Consider the following 23,330-nt stretch of genomic DNA (forward strand, 5'->3'; position numbering starts at 1 on the left):
AAAGATAGTAGGTTGCATTTCATGAAATGCTTTGTGTAACTTATAATGAAGAGTGAGGTTAGAATCATTTATTTAAAAAGTTTGATGGGGTATATTTTTATAAAAACATCATTTACATGTTAATCGTAAAGACATTTCAGTAGAAAAAATTCTAGCTCCTTGTCAACGTTGATATTTATTTTTCTGTTACAAGGAAAATGTTCAAATCAATTCAAATACTACGTTAGTTTCTGGTCTTTTACCCATATAGCAGATCATATACTATAGTTTTTTTTCAGTTCAAATACTACATTAGTTCTTTCCTCATCAAGAAAAATGCTACAACACAAGGCTCCACTTCAAGTTGTGATGTTCATGATCTTTACTTGTACATCTAAATGAAAATGAAAGACTTGGGACATAACAGAAGCCAGAAGGTTCCAGGCCAGGAAAACCGAAAATTAAATTTTACAACACAATAGACTTGAATATATTGATATCCAATTTATGGCAAATCTGCAACATAATTTTCACAAAAACTGAATGACAATCCAATACTGAAGTCCTTAAATGTATGAGCAGAAATGTGCACGTGGATGGAAACCCTTGTACAATTGATTTTGAAGTCATAATCAATTCTCGGAAGAAGCTTGCGTAAGTAATTTCTGGGTTTCCCAATCAAGTACACAGGTCATTTTCCATTGATTGTCTCTATCACAGTGATTAAACCCTGAGGGCCATGCATTCCATTTCCAATAGCTACCATGCTAGAAAACAGTTGCTTGTTCATTGATGCCCCAGGCAGCACCACAACCTTATCATCCTCGCCTTTCTCCACAACATCCACTCCCATCCCCAAATCCTTCACCATATACCCAACATCCGCACCTCCCCAATTCTTCTCAATCATCCTCTCCCCAAACAAATCCAGAGCTTTAGACCCTGCAGCCCCACCTCTGATTGCTCCCATAAACTGCTTCAAATCAAGCCCAGCCTTGTCTGCAAACACCAAACCTTCACTCAAACCAACCAAATTCGAAGCGACGGTGATCTGATTCGCAATTTTGCAGCTCTGCCCACAACCAGCTTGACCCATGTAGGTAACCTTCCCCAGAATCTCAAACAAGGACTGTAACCATTTCACCACTGCACACTCCCCAGCTGCAAATATTGCCAATTTTCCATCTCTAGCACCGTGATCGCCACCGGAAACAGGGGCATCCACAGACCAACAACCTCTGGCGCGTGCTGCTGTGAATATCTCCCTGGCAAGACCAGGGTGGCTGCTGGTCATGTCCACAGTGACACGATCAGGAGCTAACCCAGAAAGAACACTGTCGGTGTTCTCTAAGACCACGGATCGAACATCTGGTGGGTGACTCAACATGGTGAAAACGACATCGCTGGAGTGTGCAACTTGTGCTGGGGAATTGGCAACATGGGCACCTTGGGATTGTAAAGGAAGACATTTTGATGGGTTGCGAGCGTAGATGGTGACGGAGTAGCCAGCGTTGAGGAGGCGAGAGGCCATGGCACCGCCCATTACGCCGATGCCAATCCAACCGATGCGGGTTTTGGTTGGAGCAATGGGGTTTGGATAACAAGTTTCCATCGCACTAGTGGAATCGTTTTCCTTTGATTACTGACTCTTTGATTACTGACTGGTATAAGAATCATGAGTTTTAAAGGAAGGATGAGAAACACCATTTTTTTTATGGCATAATTACGGATTCTCTAAATGACTTATGATAAAGTTTGTGTTAAATAACTTATTATCCAATCACATATGAGAGAAGTGAGTTGAAATAATTTTTATATTCTATTTATTAATTTATTTTCAACTCACTTATCTGCAATGTGATTGGATTTCATTTCATTTCCTATTGATTAATATTGGGAGTTATTACAAAACTCATGTAATAATGTAATATATTTAAAATTAGTTATACTGTAGAATGAAAAGTAATATACTGGGAGTCCCTCAACTGCCACCTTCCTAGGTGTCAAAAGTTGTTTGTGCGGCTTTTACACGAACACTCAGTTTTATGCCATGAAATGTTGGCGGTTCATCAACGCCACAATTACTAGCAGACACTAAGAGTGTAATCGGACCGAATTAGTTTTGATTTAAGGTGTTTAAATGTGTAAATCAATCAAACATATTTGGTTTGAGTTGGTTTGGATTTTCTGATTTTTGCTTTTGGACCTGGACCAAGCCAAACCCTATTTCAATTGGATAGTTCGATTCGGGTGGTCGGATTCAGAGTAAAAAAAAAAATATTATTTTAAAATTTGTATGAAATTTATTCTAAAAATATGAAAATTATAGAAAATATAGAAACTCCATATAATCCAACCTCTCCAAAAGAACAAAATATTTCATAATCCATATAATCCAACATAAACAAACTAAGATCAAGATTTTCAATACAAACTTAAATGATAGCTACAAGGTAAACATAAATTTGTAAGTGTGTTAGGGTGTAAAGCCTAAATGAGTAAATGCAGACTATATAATTTCCAATATAACAAAAAAAAATGTAGACTATGTGATAGGCTAGAGCTCTTTGAGACAAATGATTTAAAAACTATTTCAATATTATTGGGTTGGTTCAAATTTATCGTATATTCAATCTCTAAATCCGACACTCAAATCGATGGTGATCGGATTCGGTTAAGAAAAATCCGAACTGAACTAATGACCCAATCTAACCCACCATAATGTATTTGATTTGATTCAATTTGATTGAATTCGCGGATCAGATTATTCCCACTTACAGCCGTAGCGGGCACAGAGTGCTCCCCTAGCAGTAAAAAACGTCACCACCGCAGGTGCCACAAGTTGTTTGTGACGGTTTTCCAAACCACTAGCTTTGATACCAAATGTTATTGGTGGTCCTTAATCGCCACATATTGTTGCCCTGCCAGTCCCTTAACTGCCACTTTCCTAGGTGTCACATGTTGTTTGTGGCGTTTTTTCACGACCGCTATTTGTGAATTGATTTGTCATCGCCTAATCAACCAAACATAAGTGAGTGAGAAAATTCGCACTGCTAGCGTGCCTCACCATGAGCTGCTACCATTCTTGAGAGTCGAATTGAAGTAGGCAGCCGTAAAACATTTCATTATAATTATATTTGATTGCATTTTTTTTTCATAATTAATAAAATATATTTTTTATCATGTTATTTGTATATTTTAAAATTAATACTTTTAACATAATTTTTAGTTTTATTATGAATTTTTATGGATGACAAATAAAGAAACATGTGCACTGCACGTGCAAAATCTCTAATATATATCTCAAACAGTAATACTGGCTCAAATAATTAATTTTTAAATTAATTTCAGACTAAAATAAATTTAATGATATTTAATATTATTATCAAACAGTAATACTGGCTCAAATAATTAATTTTTTAAATTAATTTCAGACTAAAATAAATTTAATGATATTTAATATTATTATTATTTTATAATTATATATAATTGAACTATAAAACTTATATTTTGTTGTACGTCGGAAAACAAGACAAAAAACAAAAACACTAAGGAATAAGTAGAGAATCTCTCAATAAGAGAGTTTACTTAAAAAAACAAAATACAAATCGAACGGTTGGTGGTTTAAATATTATTTGAATTTAATTATTTATTAAAAATATTCTAGTTATATAAATGAATTAACAAATAATTTAAATCTAAAAATATAAGGTAACTTTTTTTATTCAAACAAATATGTTGGTAGGTTATTTCCGGTTCTTGGAAATTATTTAAAATGTTAATCGGAAATTTAAATTTATTCATATTTATAATATTTATTTTATGAATAGATTAAATCTCTCAGTTTAATTTTATTTGTATGAATCAGATATTCTGTTTAATAAGTAAAGCCGTAAATATTTTCTATTTTTGAAAACAAAACTTTATTTAGCGTAGAAATTTTTTTGAATATATAAATATATATAATTCCTTTGCTTAATTGCACTTTTCGTCCCTGATGTTAGACTCTTGTGCAATTTTGACCCCCTTTGTTTAAAACGAGCAATTTTAGTACACGAAAGAACAAAATGTGACAATTGAGTCCTTCTGTTAACCTCCGTCCAATTTTAAACGGAATTATCCTACGTGGCGCTCATCTTATGACATGGATCCTCATTAATTCATGTGAACTCCACTTGGCTGACATATAATTTTTATAAACAGAATATAATTAAAACTTACTAATTAAAACCCATTTTCAGGAAGAAAAGAAAAACTAATTAAAACCTTAATTACAAAATTGAAAATCCCTAAATTATATTGCTGCCTCCATCACCTTCATGACTCCATCATCACGTTCTTCCACCACCACCTTCATGACTCCATCATCAGACCACCATTTCACCTCCATGACTCCATATGTGCCTTCCATCATATTCCCCCTACCTTTCCACAAAATCCTTTCCCTCTTCCCCCTCCTCCACGACTCCCCCTTCTAACGGTGGTTCCCAGCGGATCTGGGTCGAGCGTTGCAGATCTGTTCGTCTTCAACGCCTTCTTCTTTATCTCTGGTTTAGATCTGGATGCTTTTGCATGGGATCGAGAGGGGAAGGGTATGGAGGTTGTCTTCTTCTTCAATTCTCCCTCCCTCTCACCTGTTCATCTTCTTCATCTTGAGTTTGATCTTGAGTTTGGATTGAGTTTTGGGGGTTTTGTTTCTGCAGTTGTTGTCGGTGGAACACCGGTGTTTCCGGGCCTGGATCGTGGAGGCTGGTGTTTCTGGGCTTGGATCGGTGGAGGTTGTGTCGGCTCTGTGGCAAAGGGCAGCGAAGGAGGTTGTGGTGAGGGTTTGAGTGATCTGAAGCGGTTCCACCACCCTTGCGAGGTTCCGGCACCTAGAACATTTGGGTGACGGTGGAGATGATTGAAACTCTCACTTCTATCTTTCTCTCCAACAACCTGCTCGAGTTCAATTTCGACATCCAGAATTTGTGTTGATGGTTGAGGGAGGCGATGGTGAAGAGGGAGGAGAGGAATCAGAGAATAAAGGAGGAGAGGAGTAGAGATTGGGGGGTTTTGCGGTTGGAAAGAAACTAGGATTTTTGTGTTTGTTTTGAATCTCAGCCTGCATCTTTAACTGTTGATTTCGTTCTGATTTTTCTGAAAATAAACTGGACAATGAATTTTGTTGTTGATCTGAGTTTCTTTTCTATTTTCTCTTCTTATTAGTGGCCTTGATGTTGGTATCAATTTGTTGGTGAAAGTGGCTAGCCTTGATGATGCTAAGGAGGAGGAGTTGGAGGAGGAGGGGCGGTGGTGAGAGTGGCTGGGCTAAGGAGATGGGGTGAGATAGAGTATAGAGAGAGTGAAGGAAGGAGAAGATGATGACTTGTAAGTATTATTAAAAATAAAAGAAAAATAAATATTAAAATGGTAATAAAATATTAATATACTTGACACATCATCAATTTCTGTTAACAGTTTGACGGAAGCTAACAGAAAGACTTAATTGTCACGTTTTGATCTTTGGTGTACTAAAATTGCTCATTTTAAACAAAGGGGATCAAAATTGCACAAGAGTCTAACATGAGGGATGAAAAGTGCAATTAAGCCTTTAGATTTATATGCATATAATTTAAATTGAGATTTTTTTTGTTAAATGTACTTAGAAAAAAAATTAAATAGAATATAATTTGGAAGCTTAAATAACTTTATTTACAAATCGAAATAGACTGAATTTTGATGGAAATAAGTTAATTTTTAAATTGAGATATTGATACAATTATTGAGTTTAATATAGATATATATAAACTAAATTCTACGTTTTAACTAATTTATTTAGAGGTTTAAGGGGTTTTTATTTGGCTGATAAGTATAATGGTTTACAATTTACATACCAGCTTAGGGGATTTTGGGTTGTTTACTTCGTGGGTGGCTTGCTGAGGATTTTGGGAGGTTGTGTATTTGAAAGCTCTCTTTTTTCTTCACTTGGTTTTCTCCCTAATGAGTTTTTCCTTGTAAGGTTTTAATGAGACTCTTTCTCTAAGGGTGGCTTTCCTAGGGGGTTTTGCTTGTTCTATTTCTTATGTAATCTTCTTATTCAATAAAATTATCTTTTGCTCTAAAAAAAACTAATTAATTTAGAGTGAATAGAAAATTGAATAAAATGAAACTCGCTCTCAGTCTACAGTTTGAGTTTTAAAACATTCGATTTCGTCATAATCTTCCCTAGCTACCTTTTTCAAAGGTTTTTTTTTTGAAAATAAAAGATATATATACACTCCGGACTAGAGAAATTAAGTCCAAGTGCACTTGAGAAGCCATATCTTACCACCATCCTTTACTGATATGCCGGGTTATTTTTTTTTTCCCGATTAACTAATTAGTTTAGAATAAATATGTTTATTAATAATCTTGAAAATAATATTATTTGTAATTAAACTTAATTATATTCCGAAATAGTGAAAACTTATATAACTCAAAACCTCTTAACTTATTTTCTTAAAAAAAAAAACCTTAACATATTTCCATTATATAATAAACTAAATCTATTTAGAACTTTATTTTTGTTACTAAAAAGTAAAAACACTCATTATAATTAAAATAATTTATTGAGAAATACATAATTAGATAATTTAAATCAAACAAAATTTTATTTTTTTCTAAATATACTTATAAGAAATATTTAAATCTAATACTACTTGGTAAACTAGATTGAATTTATTTTCAAAATAAAATAAATATTTTTATTTATTTCTATTTTAAATAATTTAAATATATTTAGAATTGAATTAATATGCTAATCTGGAAATTAATATGATTTGTAGAATCAATTTGTATATAAAGATAATTTAATTTGACAAATAATTATCTCAAAATAAAATAAAGTTGATAATTAAAAAGAAATATATTACGGGATAAAATTAAAATTTATTTTATTTGAAAATTGAAATTTATTTGTATTGTAAAATACATATAATTACTCTGAATGTAAATTATGCAACTTAATTTATTTCTAGTTTGTATAAATTAAATTTTTATAGAAGCAATTTGATTTGGAAATTATGAAATTTATATAATTTTAAAGTTTAATTTAGAAATAAATTAATTTGAAAATTTTGAAATAATTAATTTATATTTATATTTTATAATAAATAGATTAATATTTTATATTTAGAATAATATGATTTGTATTGCTAATTAAAAATGGGATGAGAGAGAGTAGAGAGAGAAGCTCTGGTTGGCAACCTCCACTACGGTGGTTCCGGCCATGGCAGACAGCCGGCCATGATCGTGATCAACGATCCCGGGGAGAACAAATTTCCAGGCAGTGGCAAAGGCAAGATGGCAGTCGTTTCAAGAGACCAACCAAGGTGTCGGGAGAGCATCGTGATCAGCCGGGAGTGCGTCAAGAGCAACATGGTGGTCGTGTTCAGCAAAGGCAGATCTCACCGGCGCATATCCAAGGGGAAGGCTCCAAATCTGCTTCACTACGGTACCAGTTTCGACGTTCCCAAAGCCAAGGAAATAACCAGCAGCGTTTAAATCTGCTACCAGGATCCTTTTCAATTTTTGTTGATGGATTGGGAGATAGGATTACTCATGCAAAATTGAGAGCAATATTTGCGAAAGCAGGAAGATTACGTGAGGTTTTTATTCAGCAAAAAAAGAAACCCCATCGTCGCTTTCGATTCGGATTTGTCCGTTTTACTTGTGATGATGAAGCCAGAGCAGCAATACGTAAGTTCAATGGACTGAGACTTGAAGGAAACTATTTGGTAGTTCAAAAAGCGAGATTCCAAAGAACTTTTCAAACTGATAGAGTTCCGCCGCCAGGGAAGCATCAATATGAAATTCGTGGCTGGAAATTGAAGGAGGAAAATATAGCGAATAACCAAGATGTTGTAGCTCAGAAACAGCATGAAACAGATTGGCCTTCTGGGAAAAAAGAATCAAGTAAATTACAATTTCTTGCAACAGACATGGATGAAACGTGGGTTCAAAGGTGTGCTCAGGCTCGCACACTTTCACTTAAGCCAGTTGAGATTCTACAGGAGGAGTTTAGTCAAATTGGCTTGTTCAATTTCAGATTAATCCCGCTTGGAGCTAGTGAAGTGATATTGGAGTTTGAAAATAAGGAAGAGATGGACAACACTATCACAGAATGTGCTTTCTTCCTGGAACAGTTGCTTACGGATGTAAAACCATGTTCTGTGTTCACGTTCGGCACGTCGCACTTTGTCTGGATTCGCTTATGGCAAGTTCCGTTGGGCTTATGGAACGAAGCTTTTTTCGCTGCAATAGGAAACAAGTTAGGAACGTTTGTTTTAGCCGACACTCCAACTATGCTACGACATCGCGCGGATTTCGCTCGAGTGTTAGTTCGCATGAACCATCCACTTTTACATTGTTTCACGATGGCTGTTGATGTTGGGGGCACATCCTGTATAATCCTGGTTGAGAAGGATGTGGAAGCACATGACTATGGCGTAGTTGAGGATATGCCGTCCACTCCGGTAAAGGTGTATAATTCTGAAGAGGAGGAGGTTGAAGCAGATGATGAGGTACAGGAAGATGAAGCTCAAGAAGATGATAACAAGGATCTTGGTTCGGCAACAACTATTGATCCTGACGAAGTAGATGAAGTTTACAGGGATGGCGGTTTGGAGGGTTTGAGGAGCGGCGGAGACGCAAGAATTGTAGCGGTGCAAGGCGGCGACGGTATCTCACCAGAGGAGGAGGTCGTGAAGAACAACCAGCCGGAGAAGAAGGAATCTTTTGGGCCAAATTCAAATTCAAATTCATTGTCGTTAATGGCTGCACTCAATTCTGTGGCGGAACAAAAGGAACAGTTACGTGATATCATTGATGCAGGCTATTCTTTGGAGGAGATTGAGGGATGGATGGAGAATTTAAAAGCTGATGGAATATTGAGCAAAGAAAAACAAATCATGGATAAAAACATTCAAAATCAGGAGAAGAGATATTCAGTTACAGGTTTTTCCTTTAATTCCAAAGATTTGATTCAAAATAACAATTATCCTTGGCCTTTTAATTTTGATTGCAGGGACCCACGACCAAATAATCAGCTTCCATGGACTAGGACGTGTTTGCCACCACAAGTTAATAATCAAAATTCGTTTTTGAGCCTAGTGGGTCCCGTTTCAAGTTCAATTTCTCTGAAGCAACATGAAAATTGCAGCGAGTTCGTTCATACGACGCCTAATCAGATAGTTAGAAAGAAAGTTTATACTTCTTCTCTCATGCGTGATGAATCCCTTCATATGACACCAGTTCAGAATGGAATCCAACCTGCAAGCTCCCCCGGTTGTGAAACTTCACCCGTTTCTGTGTCGCCGGGATTGGAACAATCACCAAAAACAAATTCCTCTAAAAAAAGTTCGCAGCGTGGGCATCCAAAAGGCAGCAAGAATAAACCTAAACCTTTACCAGCGGATTATTTAGAACCAGTGCAAGGGGAGGATGAAGTGTCGACACGGGCTCAGAGAACTTGGTTACTTGGAAAATAGTTGGGTTTGAAACCGAGAGGCTCGGAAGCGCTGATGCTTCGAGGCTTAGAGGCTCAAATTCGACAAAATCATCCTCATCTAAACTGACATGTCAGGACCATGGCTAACCTGGAATGTTCGAGGTCTAGGCGGATCGACCAAAAGAGAAGTGGTGAAAAAAAACAGTATTGCAACTGAAACCAGAACTCTTGTTTTTGCAAGAAACCAAAGTGAATGAGCAACGACAGCGTACAATTGATTCTTGGACTCAAAGTATGCAAATGAGACAGTTTGAAGTCCATTCAGTGGGAACATCGGGCGGTTTGATGTGCTTGTAGCGTGATATTTCATTACAGGTTCAGATAGTGGCTACGGACACATGTTTTATTCTATTGTCTGTAAAAATTCCAAATTTTGAAAACAGTGTGTTAGTTGGCAATATATATGGTCCTCATGCGGCTCAGGAACGATAAGTATGCTTTGATGCGTTGATAGCACATATTCTGGGGCATGGTGGATTAGTTTTCCTTGGTGGAGATTTTAACGCAGTACTACTGGGGTCGGAACGCCTACCTGGAGCAGGCAGGAAGGCTTGTGGAGTCGTCTGGATCGTTGGCTGTTGCTGTTGATGTTGATGTTTGCTGGACTCGCTGTTATTGCTGGTGATGTACGAAATTCTGTTGCTGTTTATTGACGTTAATTTGGTGCCGTTGCGGACTTGCCGTGCTTTAACGATTTAATGTGTCCAGGGACTAAGCTGTGTTACATGTTTTCTTGTTAGTGCAGAATGACTTCCCCAAGATTGTGGTACTCTTTTTCCTTACTTGATTTTTATCCCACTGGGTTTTTCCAAGTAAGGTTTTAATGAGGCTCTCTCTTGGGGTTTCGTTTCGTCATTATGTGGGTTAGTGGAAGGTTTTTAGCACAGCTCAAGATGTATTTTCATGCTTTAGTCTTATCAGATTCAGTTTGTACTTGGTTCTTGCCTATAGCTCATTTTGGCTTAGGCTCTTTTTAATAATATACCTTTCGTTTTCAAAAAAAAAAATATAATATGATTTGTAAACTTATATTTATTTACTTTTTAATTTGTTTATATTTTATATAAAATATTTTTAGAAATAAGTTCATTATAAAATTTATGAATTAAAGTTTTTAACAAACGTAATTTTTTTTGTGATCAATTATTTTTAAAGTGAAATTAACATCTTAACTATTTTATTTTTTGCATTATACTCACTTTAAAATTTGGAAATTTAAAAATAATTGATTCGAGTTATAAACAAACTATATTGGTCATAAAATTAAATTTTAATTTTAATTTGGAATATACATGTTCAGAATTATTTTTCCAATTAAATATTATTAGGAAATACTTAATTATTGGAGTATATTTAGAAATATAATTTTTTTAAATTTCCTAGTAACCTTAATTTTATGATTATTTCTATATATATATATATATATAGAAATAATTATTGGATATTTATATTCTATCCTAAGATTAGTTTATTTCTACTTTGAGTAATTAACATATATTTGGAAATAAGCTAATTTTGAAAATCAGAAATTAAAATAATTTGGAGATTTAAGTTGGAAAGAAATTAATTTGGAAATACAGAAAGAACTAATTTAGTAAAACTAAAATTAGAATTTGTAAAAAAATATATGTTTAGAAATTCAAAATGAATATTATTTATAAATTTACATTTATTTATTTATTAAAATAACCTCTCTCTCTCTCTCTCTTCTCGCTCTCACCAAAATGGATGACATTGCATTTCGAGTTATAAATTGACGTTCAATTCACATGAATTTCAAAACTCACCATAAGAGTTCAAACTAGTCCCTTATTCACTTGGTGTGACATCGATCCTTTGAGATGGAGGACCTCATGACTTATGTTGACGATGATGGGAGTGTTAGGTTGCTACCTGGGTACAAGTTTGATCCAACTGATGAGGTTCTTGTGGACTTTTACCTGAAGAGGAGGGTGTTTGCTCAACCTCTTCCTTTTCACATCATTCCAGATTTTAATGTGTTTCAAACTGAGCCTTGGGGCCTTCCAGGAGGAGGTCGGTGAAACAATTTTTTTTATAAATGAAATATCTCCTTTTCACTATTACATGAGTCGAGAAGCGTCATTAACCCTCTCTTTTAAATAGTATTTTTTATTGATCGAAATTCAGGTAGGTTCTAATAAATTGGAAATGGAACCATCTTAATGACTATTCTATGATCCCTTTAATCTTTTACGGCTCCTATTCTAACCCAGAGAATGGGCATTGTGTCATACCAAAAAAAAATTCCAAGTTCCATGAATGTTTTATGTGTTGTTTAATTTCAATTGAAAATTGAACAAAGATGGTGTGGTGTTTTGGATTTAATTTGTGTTTGCAGATGGAAATATTTTCAATGAGCGCAAGTGCTTCTTCTACAATATTATGGGTCGTGATTTTGAAAACATTGACATGAGAAGTGCAGGGAGTGGCCAGTGGAGAGTTATGGAAAAAGACAAATATGTTCCTATCCCTCGAAACAATCAAGTGATTGGGAAGAGGAATACCTTGAATTTTTGGGAAGTGCAAGGAGCCTATGCTAGAAGGACCGAATGGGTGATGCATGAATTTCGTCTTGCATCAATTACTAACCCATCTAAGGTACATAATAAAATAATAAATTACTTTTTTTTGTACATCAAAAAGTTAAAAATTACACCCTACAATGACTTGCTAACCGTTATAGTTTCACATTAAGCCAAATAAGTTTTTATGAGGGTAGAGAAATCCTCACTTATAAAATATCTTTTGGAGTAAAATTAGACGTAACTCAAGTTCTTAAACTGACCATTTTAATTTACACCAAAATTGAGCATAAATTTAGAGTAATGCATTTTAAAATATCATGAGAATGATTGGTTGGTAGGTAAGATATATCATTATCCAAGTTGGTTCCTTTTGTCGTATTCATCATTGGTCACTAAACTTTGTTACTCAAAATGCAGATGACAAATTGGGCTGTTTACCGCGTCTTTAAGAATAAGAATAAAAAGAAGGTGAAGGATGCAAGAGGGTGTAATGAGGAAAGCTCCAATGCAGGAAGTACCGAAGACATTGGTTTCAACGTTGAGAGTAGCAGTTTCTCAGAACCTTCCCAAATGGCCCATTCCTTAATTGAGGGCAGCAAATCTTCTTGAACAAAAACTTATTCATGCGCTCTTTTTCAGTGTCTTCTTTTATAATTGACCAATAAGTAACTTTTTAATGTAACATGATATGATACATAATAATGAGTTTTAAAATTAAAATTGGAATCACAACCCTCTAAAGCCAATATACTTTTCTTTACAAATATCAAAAAATTATACATTTCTTTACAAAAAATTATACTTTTCTTTACCAATATCAAAATTATACATGTACAATACCAGTCTCTTTAGGCTTAGTATCACCTTCTTCAAAAGTTTGCCTTCGTCATTGTTTAAAGCAAAAAGGGTTTGAGAGAGCTACTACACCTAAAATACATGTTTATAACATCTTATTCTCAAACACTTCAAATTAAATATCAATTACAATGCAAATGACCTGAAATCATTTTTATCTTTATCATATAAACCACCACGCACAACCCCTCTATACGCTATATAACATAGCCACAATTGACTCCAACTGATCTTGTACTGCTATTAGAAATCACAAAATCCAATAAAAGTGAAAGAAATGCAATAATTCTTTGTATATACAAACATCGATCAACCCATAGACAATTCTAGTTTGAGGTGGGATTGCTTGGTGGTGGAGAACGGCGAAAAGATTTCGTAGTGGGGGAATGATTGAGGGGATAATGAGTCTCACAAGTTTTTTTTATAAGCCAAAGAAGTTTTTAAATTGGAAGTACAAGAAGTACTTCAACCAAATACAAAGAAAAAAAAAAGATAACAAGAAAAATGAAAAAAAGATACATACAAAAAGGAAAGGAAATGTCCCCAAACCAGGAAAATCCAACACTAAAACAATGACCCTTTCCCCGACTCAAAATGCAGATGAATCCTACAATACCCTGTAGCACAAACTTCGTGAGGAGAAAGAGTGAGAGGAAGCACGCGACTTGATTAATCAGGTGTTTTATCTCAGCCATTTATTTCAATCAAATGATTTAAAATCATTCTCATTTTCACATATAAAAAAAATTCTCATGTAATACGTCCCTTTGTGAACATATATATTATTTACACATGCATATATAGGTTATAATATATTATTCAAGCCCGGTTACTATATCTTTTTTAATAAAATGGGTACTAAGTTATATATTATTAAACGATATAAATAGACAGGCGGTGTGATAGTCAATGGTTTTTTTTTTAGTTTCTTAATCTTTAATTTTATTCTTAATTTGTATTATTTTATTCTTATTATTTAATAATTCATTCACTAATTTAAATTCTTAAAACGTAGATTATTTACAAGTTATGTGATAACTAATGGTTTTCATTCAGTTTCTTAATATATATTAAATTGTATTATTTTAACTTGTATTATCATTTCTTATTATTTGATAATTAATTCACTAACTTAATCCTTTTTTGGTAGGACTAATTTAACTTCTTAAAAGTACCTTTCGAAACGAAGATTTTTCTCTTAAATTTTTGTCATCTTTTCATTTTTCTCCTTACCATAGATTATTTATGCAAGTATATATATGATAATATTTTTTTAAACTATATTTGATAATAAATAAAATGTGAATATTTAGTGAAATGCATAAACATTTTTTTTTTGAAAAGTGAAATGCATAAACATGAATCTAAATATAAATGTGCTTCATTTCAAAAAAAAAATGTGCTTAGTATTAAGTAATAAATTCAATATAGAAAATAACTACGTTATGGAATTTCATTTTTTATTGACTAACATTGATACAGAAAATTAATATAAAAATCAATGTAAATATTAAGATATTTTATACTATGGAATGAAAACTTGTAGTGTTAATTTTTTAATTGCAAATAATATATATTATATACTAATAAATTTGTCATAATATATTAATCTAAATCAGGACATTAGGTTATATTATTTATAATGAGCATTTAATATTAATTAAAACTTGTAAATTATATATTGTAACCAGATATTAGCTTGCAATAAAAGGTATATAATACATTATTTTAAACGTATATATCATATATTAAAAAACCGGTATACTCTAAATATTAGTAAATAATTCCTATTATTTTAAATAAAATATAAATTTAATTAATTTTCTTTCTATATATCCGAAAGGCGTTTGTTCTATAATAAACATAAAATTAAAATAGTTTTTAGTATGGAATGCAGATATTTATTTTATTATTGTTCTTCGTGAATTATATATATTATTCACAAAAGTATAGCTTTTTATAATAATATTATTCAAATCAGGATATTAAATTTTTTTAAATGGAATGCAGACATTGGTGATGACACTAGCTATAAATTGATATCCACATGAGTTTTCAACAATAATTCACACTTAAGAGTTCAAACATTGTTCATTTTGAGATGGAGGACCTCATGACTTATGAGGACGATGATGGAATTGTTAGATTGCTACCCGGGTATAAGTTTGATCCCACTGATGAAGTTCTTGTGGATTTTTACTTGAAGAGAAGAGTCTTTGGTCAGCCTCTTCCTTTTGAAATTATTCCAGATTTTGATGTGTTTCAGATTGAGCCTTGGGGTCTTCCAGGAGGAGGTTGGTGAAACAAATTGTTTTAATCTCTCTTTTTCACTATTCCATAAGTCATTTATTGTGTGTTTGGATCAACATTTATCACAATTCATTTTGATAAAATTTATTATAGTAAATTGAAAGGGGAGTAATATATGTTTGGACACATTTACGAAAAGTGTTTTTTGTTTGGTAATATTGTAGAATTCAATTGTAAAATCTCACATCAGACTATACTCAATGCATAAGCTATTCTCTCTAGCTTATACGAAAAGTGATATTTTATTATAAATCAATTCTTTAAATGACTCAAACATCAATATTTTCATCAAGAATTGATTTCAACCTACTAGAATAGAACCAAACACACTCTTAATCTTTTATGGCCCTTGTGCTAACCTAGAGAAAGAGCATCGTATCCTATCACAACAACAACAAAAAAAACGAATTTTCCATGTCCATGAATGTTTGTGTTGTTTGATTTATTTAAAGAGGGAATTAAACCAATATGGTGTATTTGAATTTAATTATTTGTATTTGCAGATGGAAAGATTTTCAATCAACGCAAGTGCTTCTTCCACAACATAGGTGGTCGTGACCTTGAAAGCCTTGACATAAGAGTTGCTGGGAGTGGTGAGTGGAGAGCTACGAAGAAGGGGAAAAATGTTCATATACATCAAAACAATGAGGTGGTTGGGAAGAAGAACACCCTGCATTTCTGGGAAGTGCAAGGATCCTGTGCTAGAAGAACTGAATGGATGATGCATGAGTTCCGCCTTGCATCAATAGCTAACCCATCTAAGGTAAAGAATGAACAACAACTTACTAACTGTTAAGGTAGAAAATGTACTAGAGATAAGATAAAATAAGATCATATAAATGATAGATCACTTCTCACTCCTAAGCTAGCTTTTCAGGTAGAGTTAGGTCTAATCCGGATTATAAGACTACCCATCTTCATTATCACAAAATTGAGTAGAGATTTATATTAATGTCTTTTGAATTGTTATGAGAATGGTTGGGTTGTAGGTAGGAATAGGTACATTATCAAATTTATTTAATTTTGTCTTATTCATCATTATTTGATGTCTAAACTTTCTTTCTCCAAATGCAGGTGACAAAGTGGGCCGTGTACCGCATTTTTCAGAATAAGGATCTAAAGAAGGTCACGAATTCAAATAAGTATAATCAGGATAGCTACAATGATGTGGAGGGATGAAGTCACTCATGCCAATGTTGAGAGTGGTTGTTTCTCATACTTTCTCCCAATAATACCATACCTTAAAGTGGGGACAATGAATCTCCCTAAACAATTTTTTTCCATATCCTCTTTATTGGTGACATCTCTCGTAATTGATAAATAAATAATTGTTTAATGTAATAAATGTCATGACACATAATAGTAAGTTTTGAAACTCTCTAAATCAATCGGAGAGGGTATGAGAGAGCTATTATCATACATGCCTACAATATGTTGTTCTCGTTCAAATATCATACAATACTATGATATACATTTCAAAGGCATTTCTACTTTTTGTAATAATATGCTGTGATGCATTTAATTTAACTAACTAAAAGTCCTTCTGTAAGAAAAAATTAACCAAACATCTAATTCATTTTTTTAATGAATTGAATGAAGCCTCAGATGCAAAAGAACAACCAGAAATTATGAAACACACAACTAACTCAAAATCCCCCTGCTATCAGAGCACAACATATCATGGAAAAGACTTCCAATGGACAATTTACCCTTTGGCTTTGTTCACACACCTCTATTAAATAGTCAACAAAATTACTTAATGAAATTAGTAAAGAGTAATTATTATTTGTAAATAATTAGATAATGATAATATATTAATTATCTATAAAAATTGGCCTTAAAAGTATTTTTTGGTATTAAAAAATCACTATTATTTTTATTACAAGGAAAACAAAACCAAACTAATGCCTAAATAAAACCACTTTTACTCAACGGATGTCGATCATGGAGGTAAAAAGTGGTTGTTTGATTCCATAGGTCAAGAGTTCAAATCTTAGGAACTACACTATTGAGAAGACCTTTGACCTCAAGTTTGAATCATTTATGTGTACATAATTAATATGATTACTAAGCATACCAAGCAACGATCACTCTTGAAACCAAAATGAAGAAGCCCTATTACCTAACCGAAACATATAACCCTTATGAAGATGTTGAAGAGATAGTTGTACAGCACATATAAGGTCTTTTTTTCTCCTTTAATAAAGGGGAAATGGTCGTTAAGATGATATTTAGAAATTAAAACTTTTACCCAAAGCTTTTCTTTGTCACACACCAGTTGCCAAACAATTTCCCTGAGCAAGGCAATGTTCATGAACCTAGTTTGCCAAGCATGAAAATATTAATAAATCATAAGTTTATTTTTAATAACGTTCTTTATATATTTAAATTATAATAAATTTTACAGTTTTTTTAAATATTCATGAGCTGGAAATAGTTAGATTATTTTAAAAAATAATATTTTGGTTAGAGTCAAATTAACTTTGCCATGAGTATCTGTCAAAAAAAACTTTGCCATGAGTATTCAACAATTTCAACTTTTAAATAATCTAACCAGATTATTTTATAAATTTATTTTGCCAACCTAAGTTAAATTTTTTTGAAGTAAGTTAATTTGGATATTAAGAAATTAATATATTCATTTATAAATAAAATATTTTGGTATTTAGAAGATATTTAAAATAAATAATTTACAGTTTTGAGTAAATACTTTTAGTCTTAGATATATACATTAAAATTAATATTATTTAAATTTCTAACTAAACTGAAATCATTTTCAAAATAATTTACAAAGCTCAGTTTATTTCTATTTTTTAATTTTAAACTTGTAAGGATTGAGTCAATTTGGAAATTTAGATATTAGTTTAATTCAGAAATTTAAATTAGAGATAAATCATTCTAAAAATTTAGAAATAATTGATTGTCAACTATCTACCAATGCACTACTCATTTTGCTTGAAGGTGCCTCACGAGCAGTCATGTTTATACAGAATTAATGTTTTATGGTTAGGCCATTGATTATCATGAGAACTAGCAATGTAGTTTTATAGTGGTAGTATAGAAATTCAATCAACCGTCTCACAGATATGTTTCAAATGAAAAGAGAAGCTATCTCAAACACATAATTTCATGCAAGATTCTATTCGAGCTGTAATCATAAATATTTTGAAACATTGTCATACATTCACCATCCCAAAAACAATTTTGGCAAATGCAAAACATTTTGAGATGTTGATATAATCATAATTTCACTTTATTTGTAATATTTTCTCTAAAATGATCTAACCGACATTTGGTTCTCAATTTTTTTGATAAAAAGGACATGCTTTGATTTGTAAAGGAGTTAAACAATGAGGTTAGATGGGGAGGAAAACAAATCAAACAAAGGAGTCTTTCCTCCTTATAGCATGTTTAGATCAACTCTTTTTTCAGCTTAATATGAAATCAAATTACACTATCACTCATATATATATTTGGCATTGCTAAACTCCAGTATTCCTCCCTATTGTATTCGGTTATTCTTGAAAAGAACAAAAATGGGCGTAGGTTGGCCAAGGTATCAGATTCATGAGATTAAATGGCATGGATACCAGTCTGAAATGGGCGTCAGTCAATATCAGAATATACTAACTTTTCACTCTAACCAAAATATTCTTTTTGAACCTGGAAATGGCAACAGAGAAGGCAAATCTTCAATGCGTTTAACTGTTGTTATTGTGTTTGGCGGCATGCCAAGATATCAGCCAGGCCCTCCTTGGTAATAAATGTACCATGATGCTAATGTGGTGCCACTGCCAACTGCATCAAAGATCACAGATCCTTTCAGAACACTTCTGTCTGTTGTGTTCACAACTCGGCCTTGGATACCAAGTCTTCTTTCAATGAATCTTCACTTGTCAAATCCTTAGACTGGTCAGGTGTTTGTGTTGGTTCTTGATCATCACCCAAGATTCGTGCAGTGAATCTACTTGCCTCCGAATCAAGGTCTGGCCACTCAGATACTATTCGTCTAGCACCCTGAAGACCAAAGTGGAGATAAATTAAATTTTTGCAGAGACAATTGGGGCTGCTAAAACATCAGCAAGTGATGTGGTGGAGTTTCCACGATCACAAAACACTTGAAACAGCAAATATTCACCTGAAGTTTGGGTTCTTTTGTCATGGGATTGTTGCAGAGATCAATTGTTTTTGCCTTGGATTTTGTAGCATTACCACACCATGACTCACACCATAGCCGAAAAAATGGGCACATTATGCTGAGCATAATTAGGAAGATCCTGAACCATTGAGAGCAAACTTCAGCAATCCAAAAAGGTCCCTCAAATAAGTTGCAAAAAGTATAACGGAAGCTACATTGGAAGTAACTGAAAAAGATAGTTTTTTCACATAGCATGGAATCATATCTTAATCATAACCCAACGATCTCAAAAGTTAAAGCTATTAGGTGAAGACACAAATGATTTTATATAACACACCCCCTAATGCAAAAGCTCATTGGGCTTGAAGCATGGACAATGCACAAGGTCTCATATCTTTTGCTAAAATTCAACTTTTTGTTAGAATAATACGGGACTGCAAACCCGATAATCATAGAGGCTCTGATAAGGAATTAATTATCCCAAAAGTTTAAATTAGTGAGCGGAGACACAAAGTGATTTTATATTATATTTCTACTTAATTATAAAGGTTCACTTCAAAGCAATATTTTGCTTCAATATAAAGCAGCCATCTACTGTGTATTTGGATTTCATTCCATATGTTCAGGCATATTGGACTTATAGGAACCATCCAATCTTCTTTAACAACTTAGAGTATGTTTGGATTTTGGAAACCAGTTTGCCGACGTGAAAAGTGTAGTTTGCCGCCACCAGGCGGTCAAATTCAAGTCTTCTCAAAGAAAGATGATAGTCGGTGGTAAAACTTATGTTTGGGTAGTGCTACCGGTAATACAAACAAGCTCTAAATCTTTTTAAGTGATTCATTTATTCTTTCTTAAACAGGTGTTCTGATCTAGTTGCGTGTTTACACTTCTAATGTGTTAGGGACTTTTGGTGTATGTATGGTTGGATTGACACATGAGGGTGGAGTGTTAGATGTCATAAATTCAAGGCGTGTTTCATAGGGGAGCTACGTGATATAACAGGATAATACTGCCCAGTTTTGCTTTTAGCATCTTTTGGAGTACTTCTGGTACTGTCTCAGTGAAAGTAAAATCAGCTTTTGTGAAAAATGAATCTTTTTAAGTGATTCTTTCACTACAAAATAAATGATAGTAAAAAATCTATTGACTTAACCTCTTACCTGATCCAAGTTGGATAGACTATTTGGATCCTTGCTAAGGGTTTCATAGAAAACTCTGAGATTATCTCCAGCTGCAGTCTCTCGGAAGTTTCAGAATTTGCAATTCTTGATGAACTGTCAGCATTTGAAACAGATGTGGACTCCAGCACAGAAGATGCTGTTAGCTCAAGTATCATGGACCAGGCATGACAAGTGTAAAAGGCTATTGTTGATCTTTTATGGCCTTGCCATTTATCTAGTTTTTTTCTTTAGAGGAAGGTTGAAGTCTTTGTATGTATATGAATTATGAAATACGTCAGATCAACAACATACAAAGCACTGCAAGGAAAAAAATAAATTAGATAAATGACATTTTATATACTCCAACCCTTTTTTGGCAAGAGGATCAAGAAACCAGCTCTGATGCATGGGTACGCCCTTTTGGGCCGCGTACCCGGTACGGGAATACGCGAGTACGTACCCGTTGCAAAAAAAAAAGGGGGGTTTTGGCTCAAAACGACGTCGTTTTGGCCATTAAAAAAAAAAACACAGAACAAATCGCGTGAAAACAGGGGAGAAAGGAAACAGACGGCTTCTCATTCTCAAGGGTTCACGAAGAAGAGATAGGAAACCAGCGCCGCCGGCCACCACCGTCCTCTCCAGCGTGCGCCGGCCTCTCCACCGCCGGCCACTACCGCAGGTGCTTTTTTCCAGGGTGTTGCTTTTTCTCCTCTCCAGCGTGTTGCTTTTTTCCTTTCATTTGTTCTTCCTCTGCTTTGTTGAATTTGGTTGAATGGTTGATGCCCTGGTCAATTTTGATTATGTGTAATGCTTGCATAGTGGTTGAAGCTTGTCAATTTTTTGGTGGGTCTTGCATACAAGCATTTTTCTGTGACTGATGGGGTGGTGTAAGGATGAAAATTGAAAAGTCACCTGTTATTGGCATCAGGGGCGTCACAAAGGGAAGGGTGGAAATGGGGTTGAAGAGCAAGTGCTCCAACAGAAGCAGCGAGAGCAAGAGGAAGTATCCATGGCTTCCTTGTTCTGTTGTGGGAGTTGAATTTTGTGCAAGTTTTTAAAGCTTGATTGGATAAATTGGATTCCCTTGTTCTTTGTTATTTAAATATAAATATTATGTATAAAAAAATATATATATATCTAACGTACTCGTACCCCTATTTTTTCAAAAATCGCGTACCGCGTACCCAATACCGTACCCGTACCGGGTACCGTACCCGTACCCGTGCAACACAGGAAACCAGTTATTAACCTAATATGATATGGTTTTCCCCGCAAATGATCCTTCCAGAAACCCTATGGCATAAGAGTAACATGGACAGAAATTAGCATTCAATGCTGAAACTACAAATAATCGCATCAGTATGATGACAACCCAAGAAAACATGTATGTACAACAAAATAAAACAATAAATGATATAAAGTTAAGTTCAACAGGGGCATTTACTTGTCTCCAAAACCGGTATCCATCCATCTCCTTATTGTTGTCACAAAATGGAGTATATGCCAGAGGTTTTCCTTTTAAATCCATGTCATATAGTTCTCCCATGTCAGCCCTAACAACCTGATCAGCATCTACAAAAATGACCTGCAAAAACAATAGACTTAAATAAAAACAAGTTTGCAGAGGATCTTTCTTTTGATTCCTTGTTAATGTCACATGAGATGCATGAGCGGTGACACTGAAATTTAGAATGCAGAGAACAAAAGGAAAACATGGAGTTGGATGCTGAAGAAGAAAAACAAGATACCTTCTCCAGGGAAAGGGGGAAGATGGCATCCAGGAATAAAATTTTATACGCCCAAATTATTCGCTGCTTTTCTTTCTGCTTATGCAACCAAGTAGGCCATTTGTATGTGATTAGTTCATATTCAAAACCATACTCTTGGGCCATGCGCGGAATCAGATCAACGTGGGATGTGCAACTTTGGTAGTTATTAGTAGTATTATTTTATATTGCCAAATTTACATTTTTCCGAAAAATTAATAAATAAATTAAATAGTTGTTGTTTATACATTTCAAAAACTAAAAATATTAAATTGTGTCACTCATAACATTTAGGTTTTTAATCACTTATATATATAATATAGTATTATATAAGTTTGCTCTTCACTCGTTGTTTCTTCTCTAAAAAAAGAATTTTTTTTCATCAATTCAACATTTTCGCCTTAGACCCCAAAACTTCTCTACACGGCCATGCGGCAACCGATGCGGGTTTTGGTTGGAGCAATGGGGTTTGGATAACAAGTTTCCATCGCACTAATGGAATCGTTTTCCTTTGATTACCGACTGATAGTATTATAGATTGGAACTCATAAGATTCAAACAAATGACAAGGAACATCAATGTTTTTTTTCTAAAAATAATAATATAAATCATAAAAGAAAAAAAACTATAAACCAAAACAAATAGTTTAAAACGCAATCAATTGCAACCACGAGTAGCGTGGTGGGTAGCTCACTTTGCCTTTAAACAACGAGGCTTGAGATTCGATCATCACTCATGCAAATGAAACTACTCGTGGAAATAGGTGGAGTTAGCCACAACATTTTTGAATGTAAATTTAAAGATCAATTGAGTATGTATTAGTGACTAATTCGGTCAAAATAAAATTATTAGTCACTCATTGATAACATTAATAAAATTTCCTTTTATTTAATAATAATTTATATTATTGAATAAATTATTCCTATGCTCATACAAAGTTCAAATATTAATTTTAACAGTTAAATACACTTGAAAAAAACTAACAATTCTATTAATTGTTTATAATTTCATAAATTATATAATATCTCAAAAGAATGTTTTTTT

General features: G+C 33.6%; 4 protein-coding genes across 4 annotated transcripts; 2 read left to right on the plus strand and 2 right to left on the minus strand.

Moving 5' to 3' along the window:
- Positions 1-227: 227 nt before the first annotated feature.
- LOC130726435 (probable 3-hydroxyisobutyrate dehydrogenase-like 2, mitochondrial) lies at positions 228-1,658 on the minus strand. The gene has a single exon (XM_057577697.1). The coding sequence runs from the start codon at positions 1,589-1,591 to the stop codon at positions 671-673; it is 921 nt and encodes a 306-aa protein (XP_057433680.1). The 5' UTR covers positions 1,592-1,658; the 3' UTR covers positions 228-670.
- A 9,691-nt stretch (positions 1,659-11,349) lies between these two features.
- Positions 11,350-12,663, plus strand: LOC130725821 (NAC domain-containing protein 83-like). Its single transcript, XM_057577010.1, has 3 exons — positions 11,350-11,542; positions 11,868-12,127; positions 12,472-12,663. Exons 1-3 carry the CDS (start codon positions 11,350-11,352, stop codon positions 12,661-12,663), a joined length of 645 nt encoding a protein of 214 aa, XP_057432993.1.
- A 2,347-nt stretch (positions 12,664-15,010) lies between these two features.
- On the plus strand, positions 15,011-16,398 carry LOC130725822 (NAC domain-containing protein 83-like). Its single transcript, XM_057577011.1, has 3 exons — positions 15,011-15,203; positions 15,723-15,982; positions 16,294-16,398. The coding sequence occupies exons 1-3, from the start codon at positions 15,011-15,013 to the stop codon at positions 16,396-16,398; spliced, it is 558 nt and encodes a 185-aa protein (XP_057432994.1).
- Positions 16,399-18,443: 2,045 nt separating this feature from the next.
- Positions 18,444-22,421, minus strand: LOC130721970 (UDP-glucose:glycoprotein glucosyltransferase-like). The gene is made up of 6 exons (XM_057572559.1): positions 22,269-22,421; positions 21,965-22,105; positions 21,770-21,813; positions 20,521-20,838; positions 19,358-19,496; positions 18,444-19,236 (listed from the first exon to the last, which is right to left on the minus strand). The coding sequence occupies exons 4-6, from the start codon at positions 20,694-20,696 to the stop codon at positions 19,066-19,068; spliced, it is 486 nt and encodes a 161-aa protein (XP_057428542.1). The 5' UTR covers positions 20,697-20,838; positions 21,770-21,813; positions 21,965-22,105; positions 22,269-22,421; the 3' UTR covers positions 18,444-19,065.
- Positions 22,422-23,330: the final 909 nt, after the last annotated feature.

The sequence above is a fragment of the Lotus japonicus genome, chromosome 6 (genome assembly GCF_012489685.1).
Source record: "Lotus japonicus ecotype B-129 chromosome 6, LjGifu_v1.2".
Lineage (NCBI taxonomy): Eukaryota > Viridiplantae > Streptophyta > Magnoliopsida > Fabales > Fabaceae > Lotus > Lotus japonicus.

Excerpts from the sequence above, each read along its gene's own strand:
- LOC130726435 (XM_057577697.1), bottom strand. The coding sequence starts at position 1,591 with ATGGAAACTTGTTATCCAAACCCCATTGCTCCAACCAAAACCCGCATC.
- LOC130725822 (XM_057577011.1), top strand. The coding sequence starts at position 15,011 with ATGGAGGACCTCATGACTTATGAGGACGATGATGGAATTGTTAGATTG. Across the intron at positions 15,204-15,722 it reads TTGGGGTCTTCCAGGAGGAG|ATGGAAAGATTTTCAATCAA; the intron begins GTTGGTGAAACA and ends TTGTATTTGCAG. Across the intron at positions 15,983-16,293 it reads CAATAGCTAACCCATCTAAG|GTGACAAAGTGGGCCGTGTA; the intron begins GTAAAGAATGAA and ends CTCCAAATGCAG.
- LOC130725821 (XM_057577010.1), top strand. The coding sequence starts at position 11,350 with ATGGAGGACCTCATGACTTATGTTGACGATGATGGGAGTGTTAGGTTG. Across the intron at positions 11,543-11,867 it reads TTGGGGCCTTCCAGGAGGAG|ATGGAAATATTTTCAATGAG; the intron begins GTCGGTGAAACA and ends TTGTGTTTGCAG. Across the intron at positions 12,128-12,471 it reads CAATTACTAACCCATCTAAG|ATGACAAATTGGGCTGTTTA; the intron begins GTACATAATAAA and ends CTCAAAATGCAG.
- LOC130721970 (XM_057572559.1), bottom strand. The coding sequence starts at position 20,696 with ATGATACTTGAGCTAACAGCATCTTCTGTGCTGGAGTCCACATCTGTT. Across the intron at positions 19,497-20,520 it reads GTCTATCCAACTTGGATCAG|GATCTTCCTAATTATGCTCA; the intron begins GTAAGAGGTTAA and ends TCAATGGTTCAG. Across the intron at positions 19,237-19,357 it reads CAAAAGAACCCAAACTTCAG|GGTGCTAGACGAATAGTATC; the intron begins GTGAATATTTGC and ends TTTGGTCTTCAG.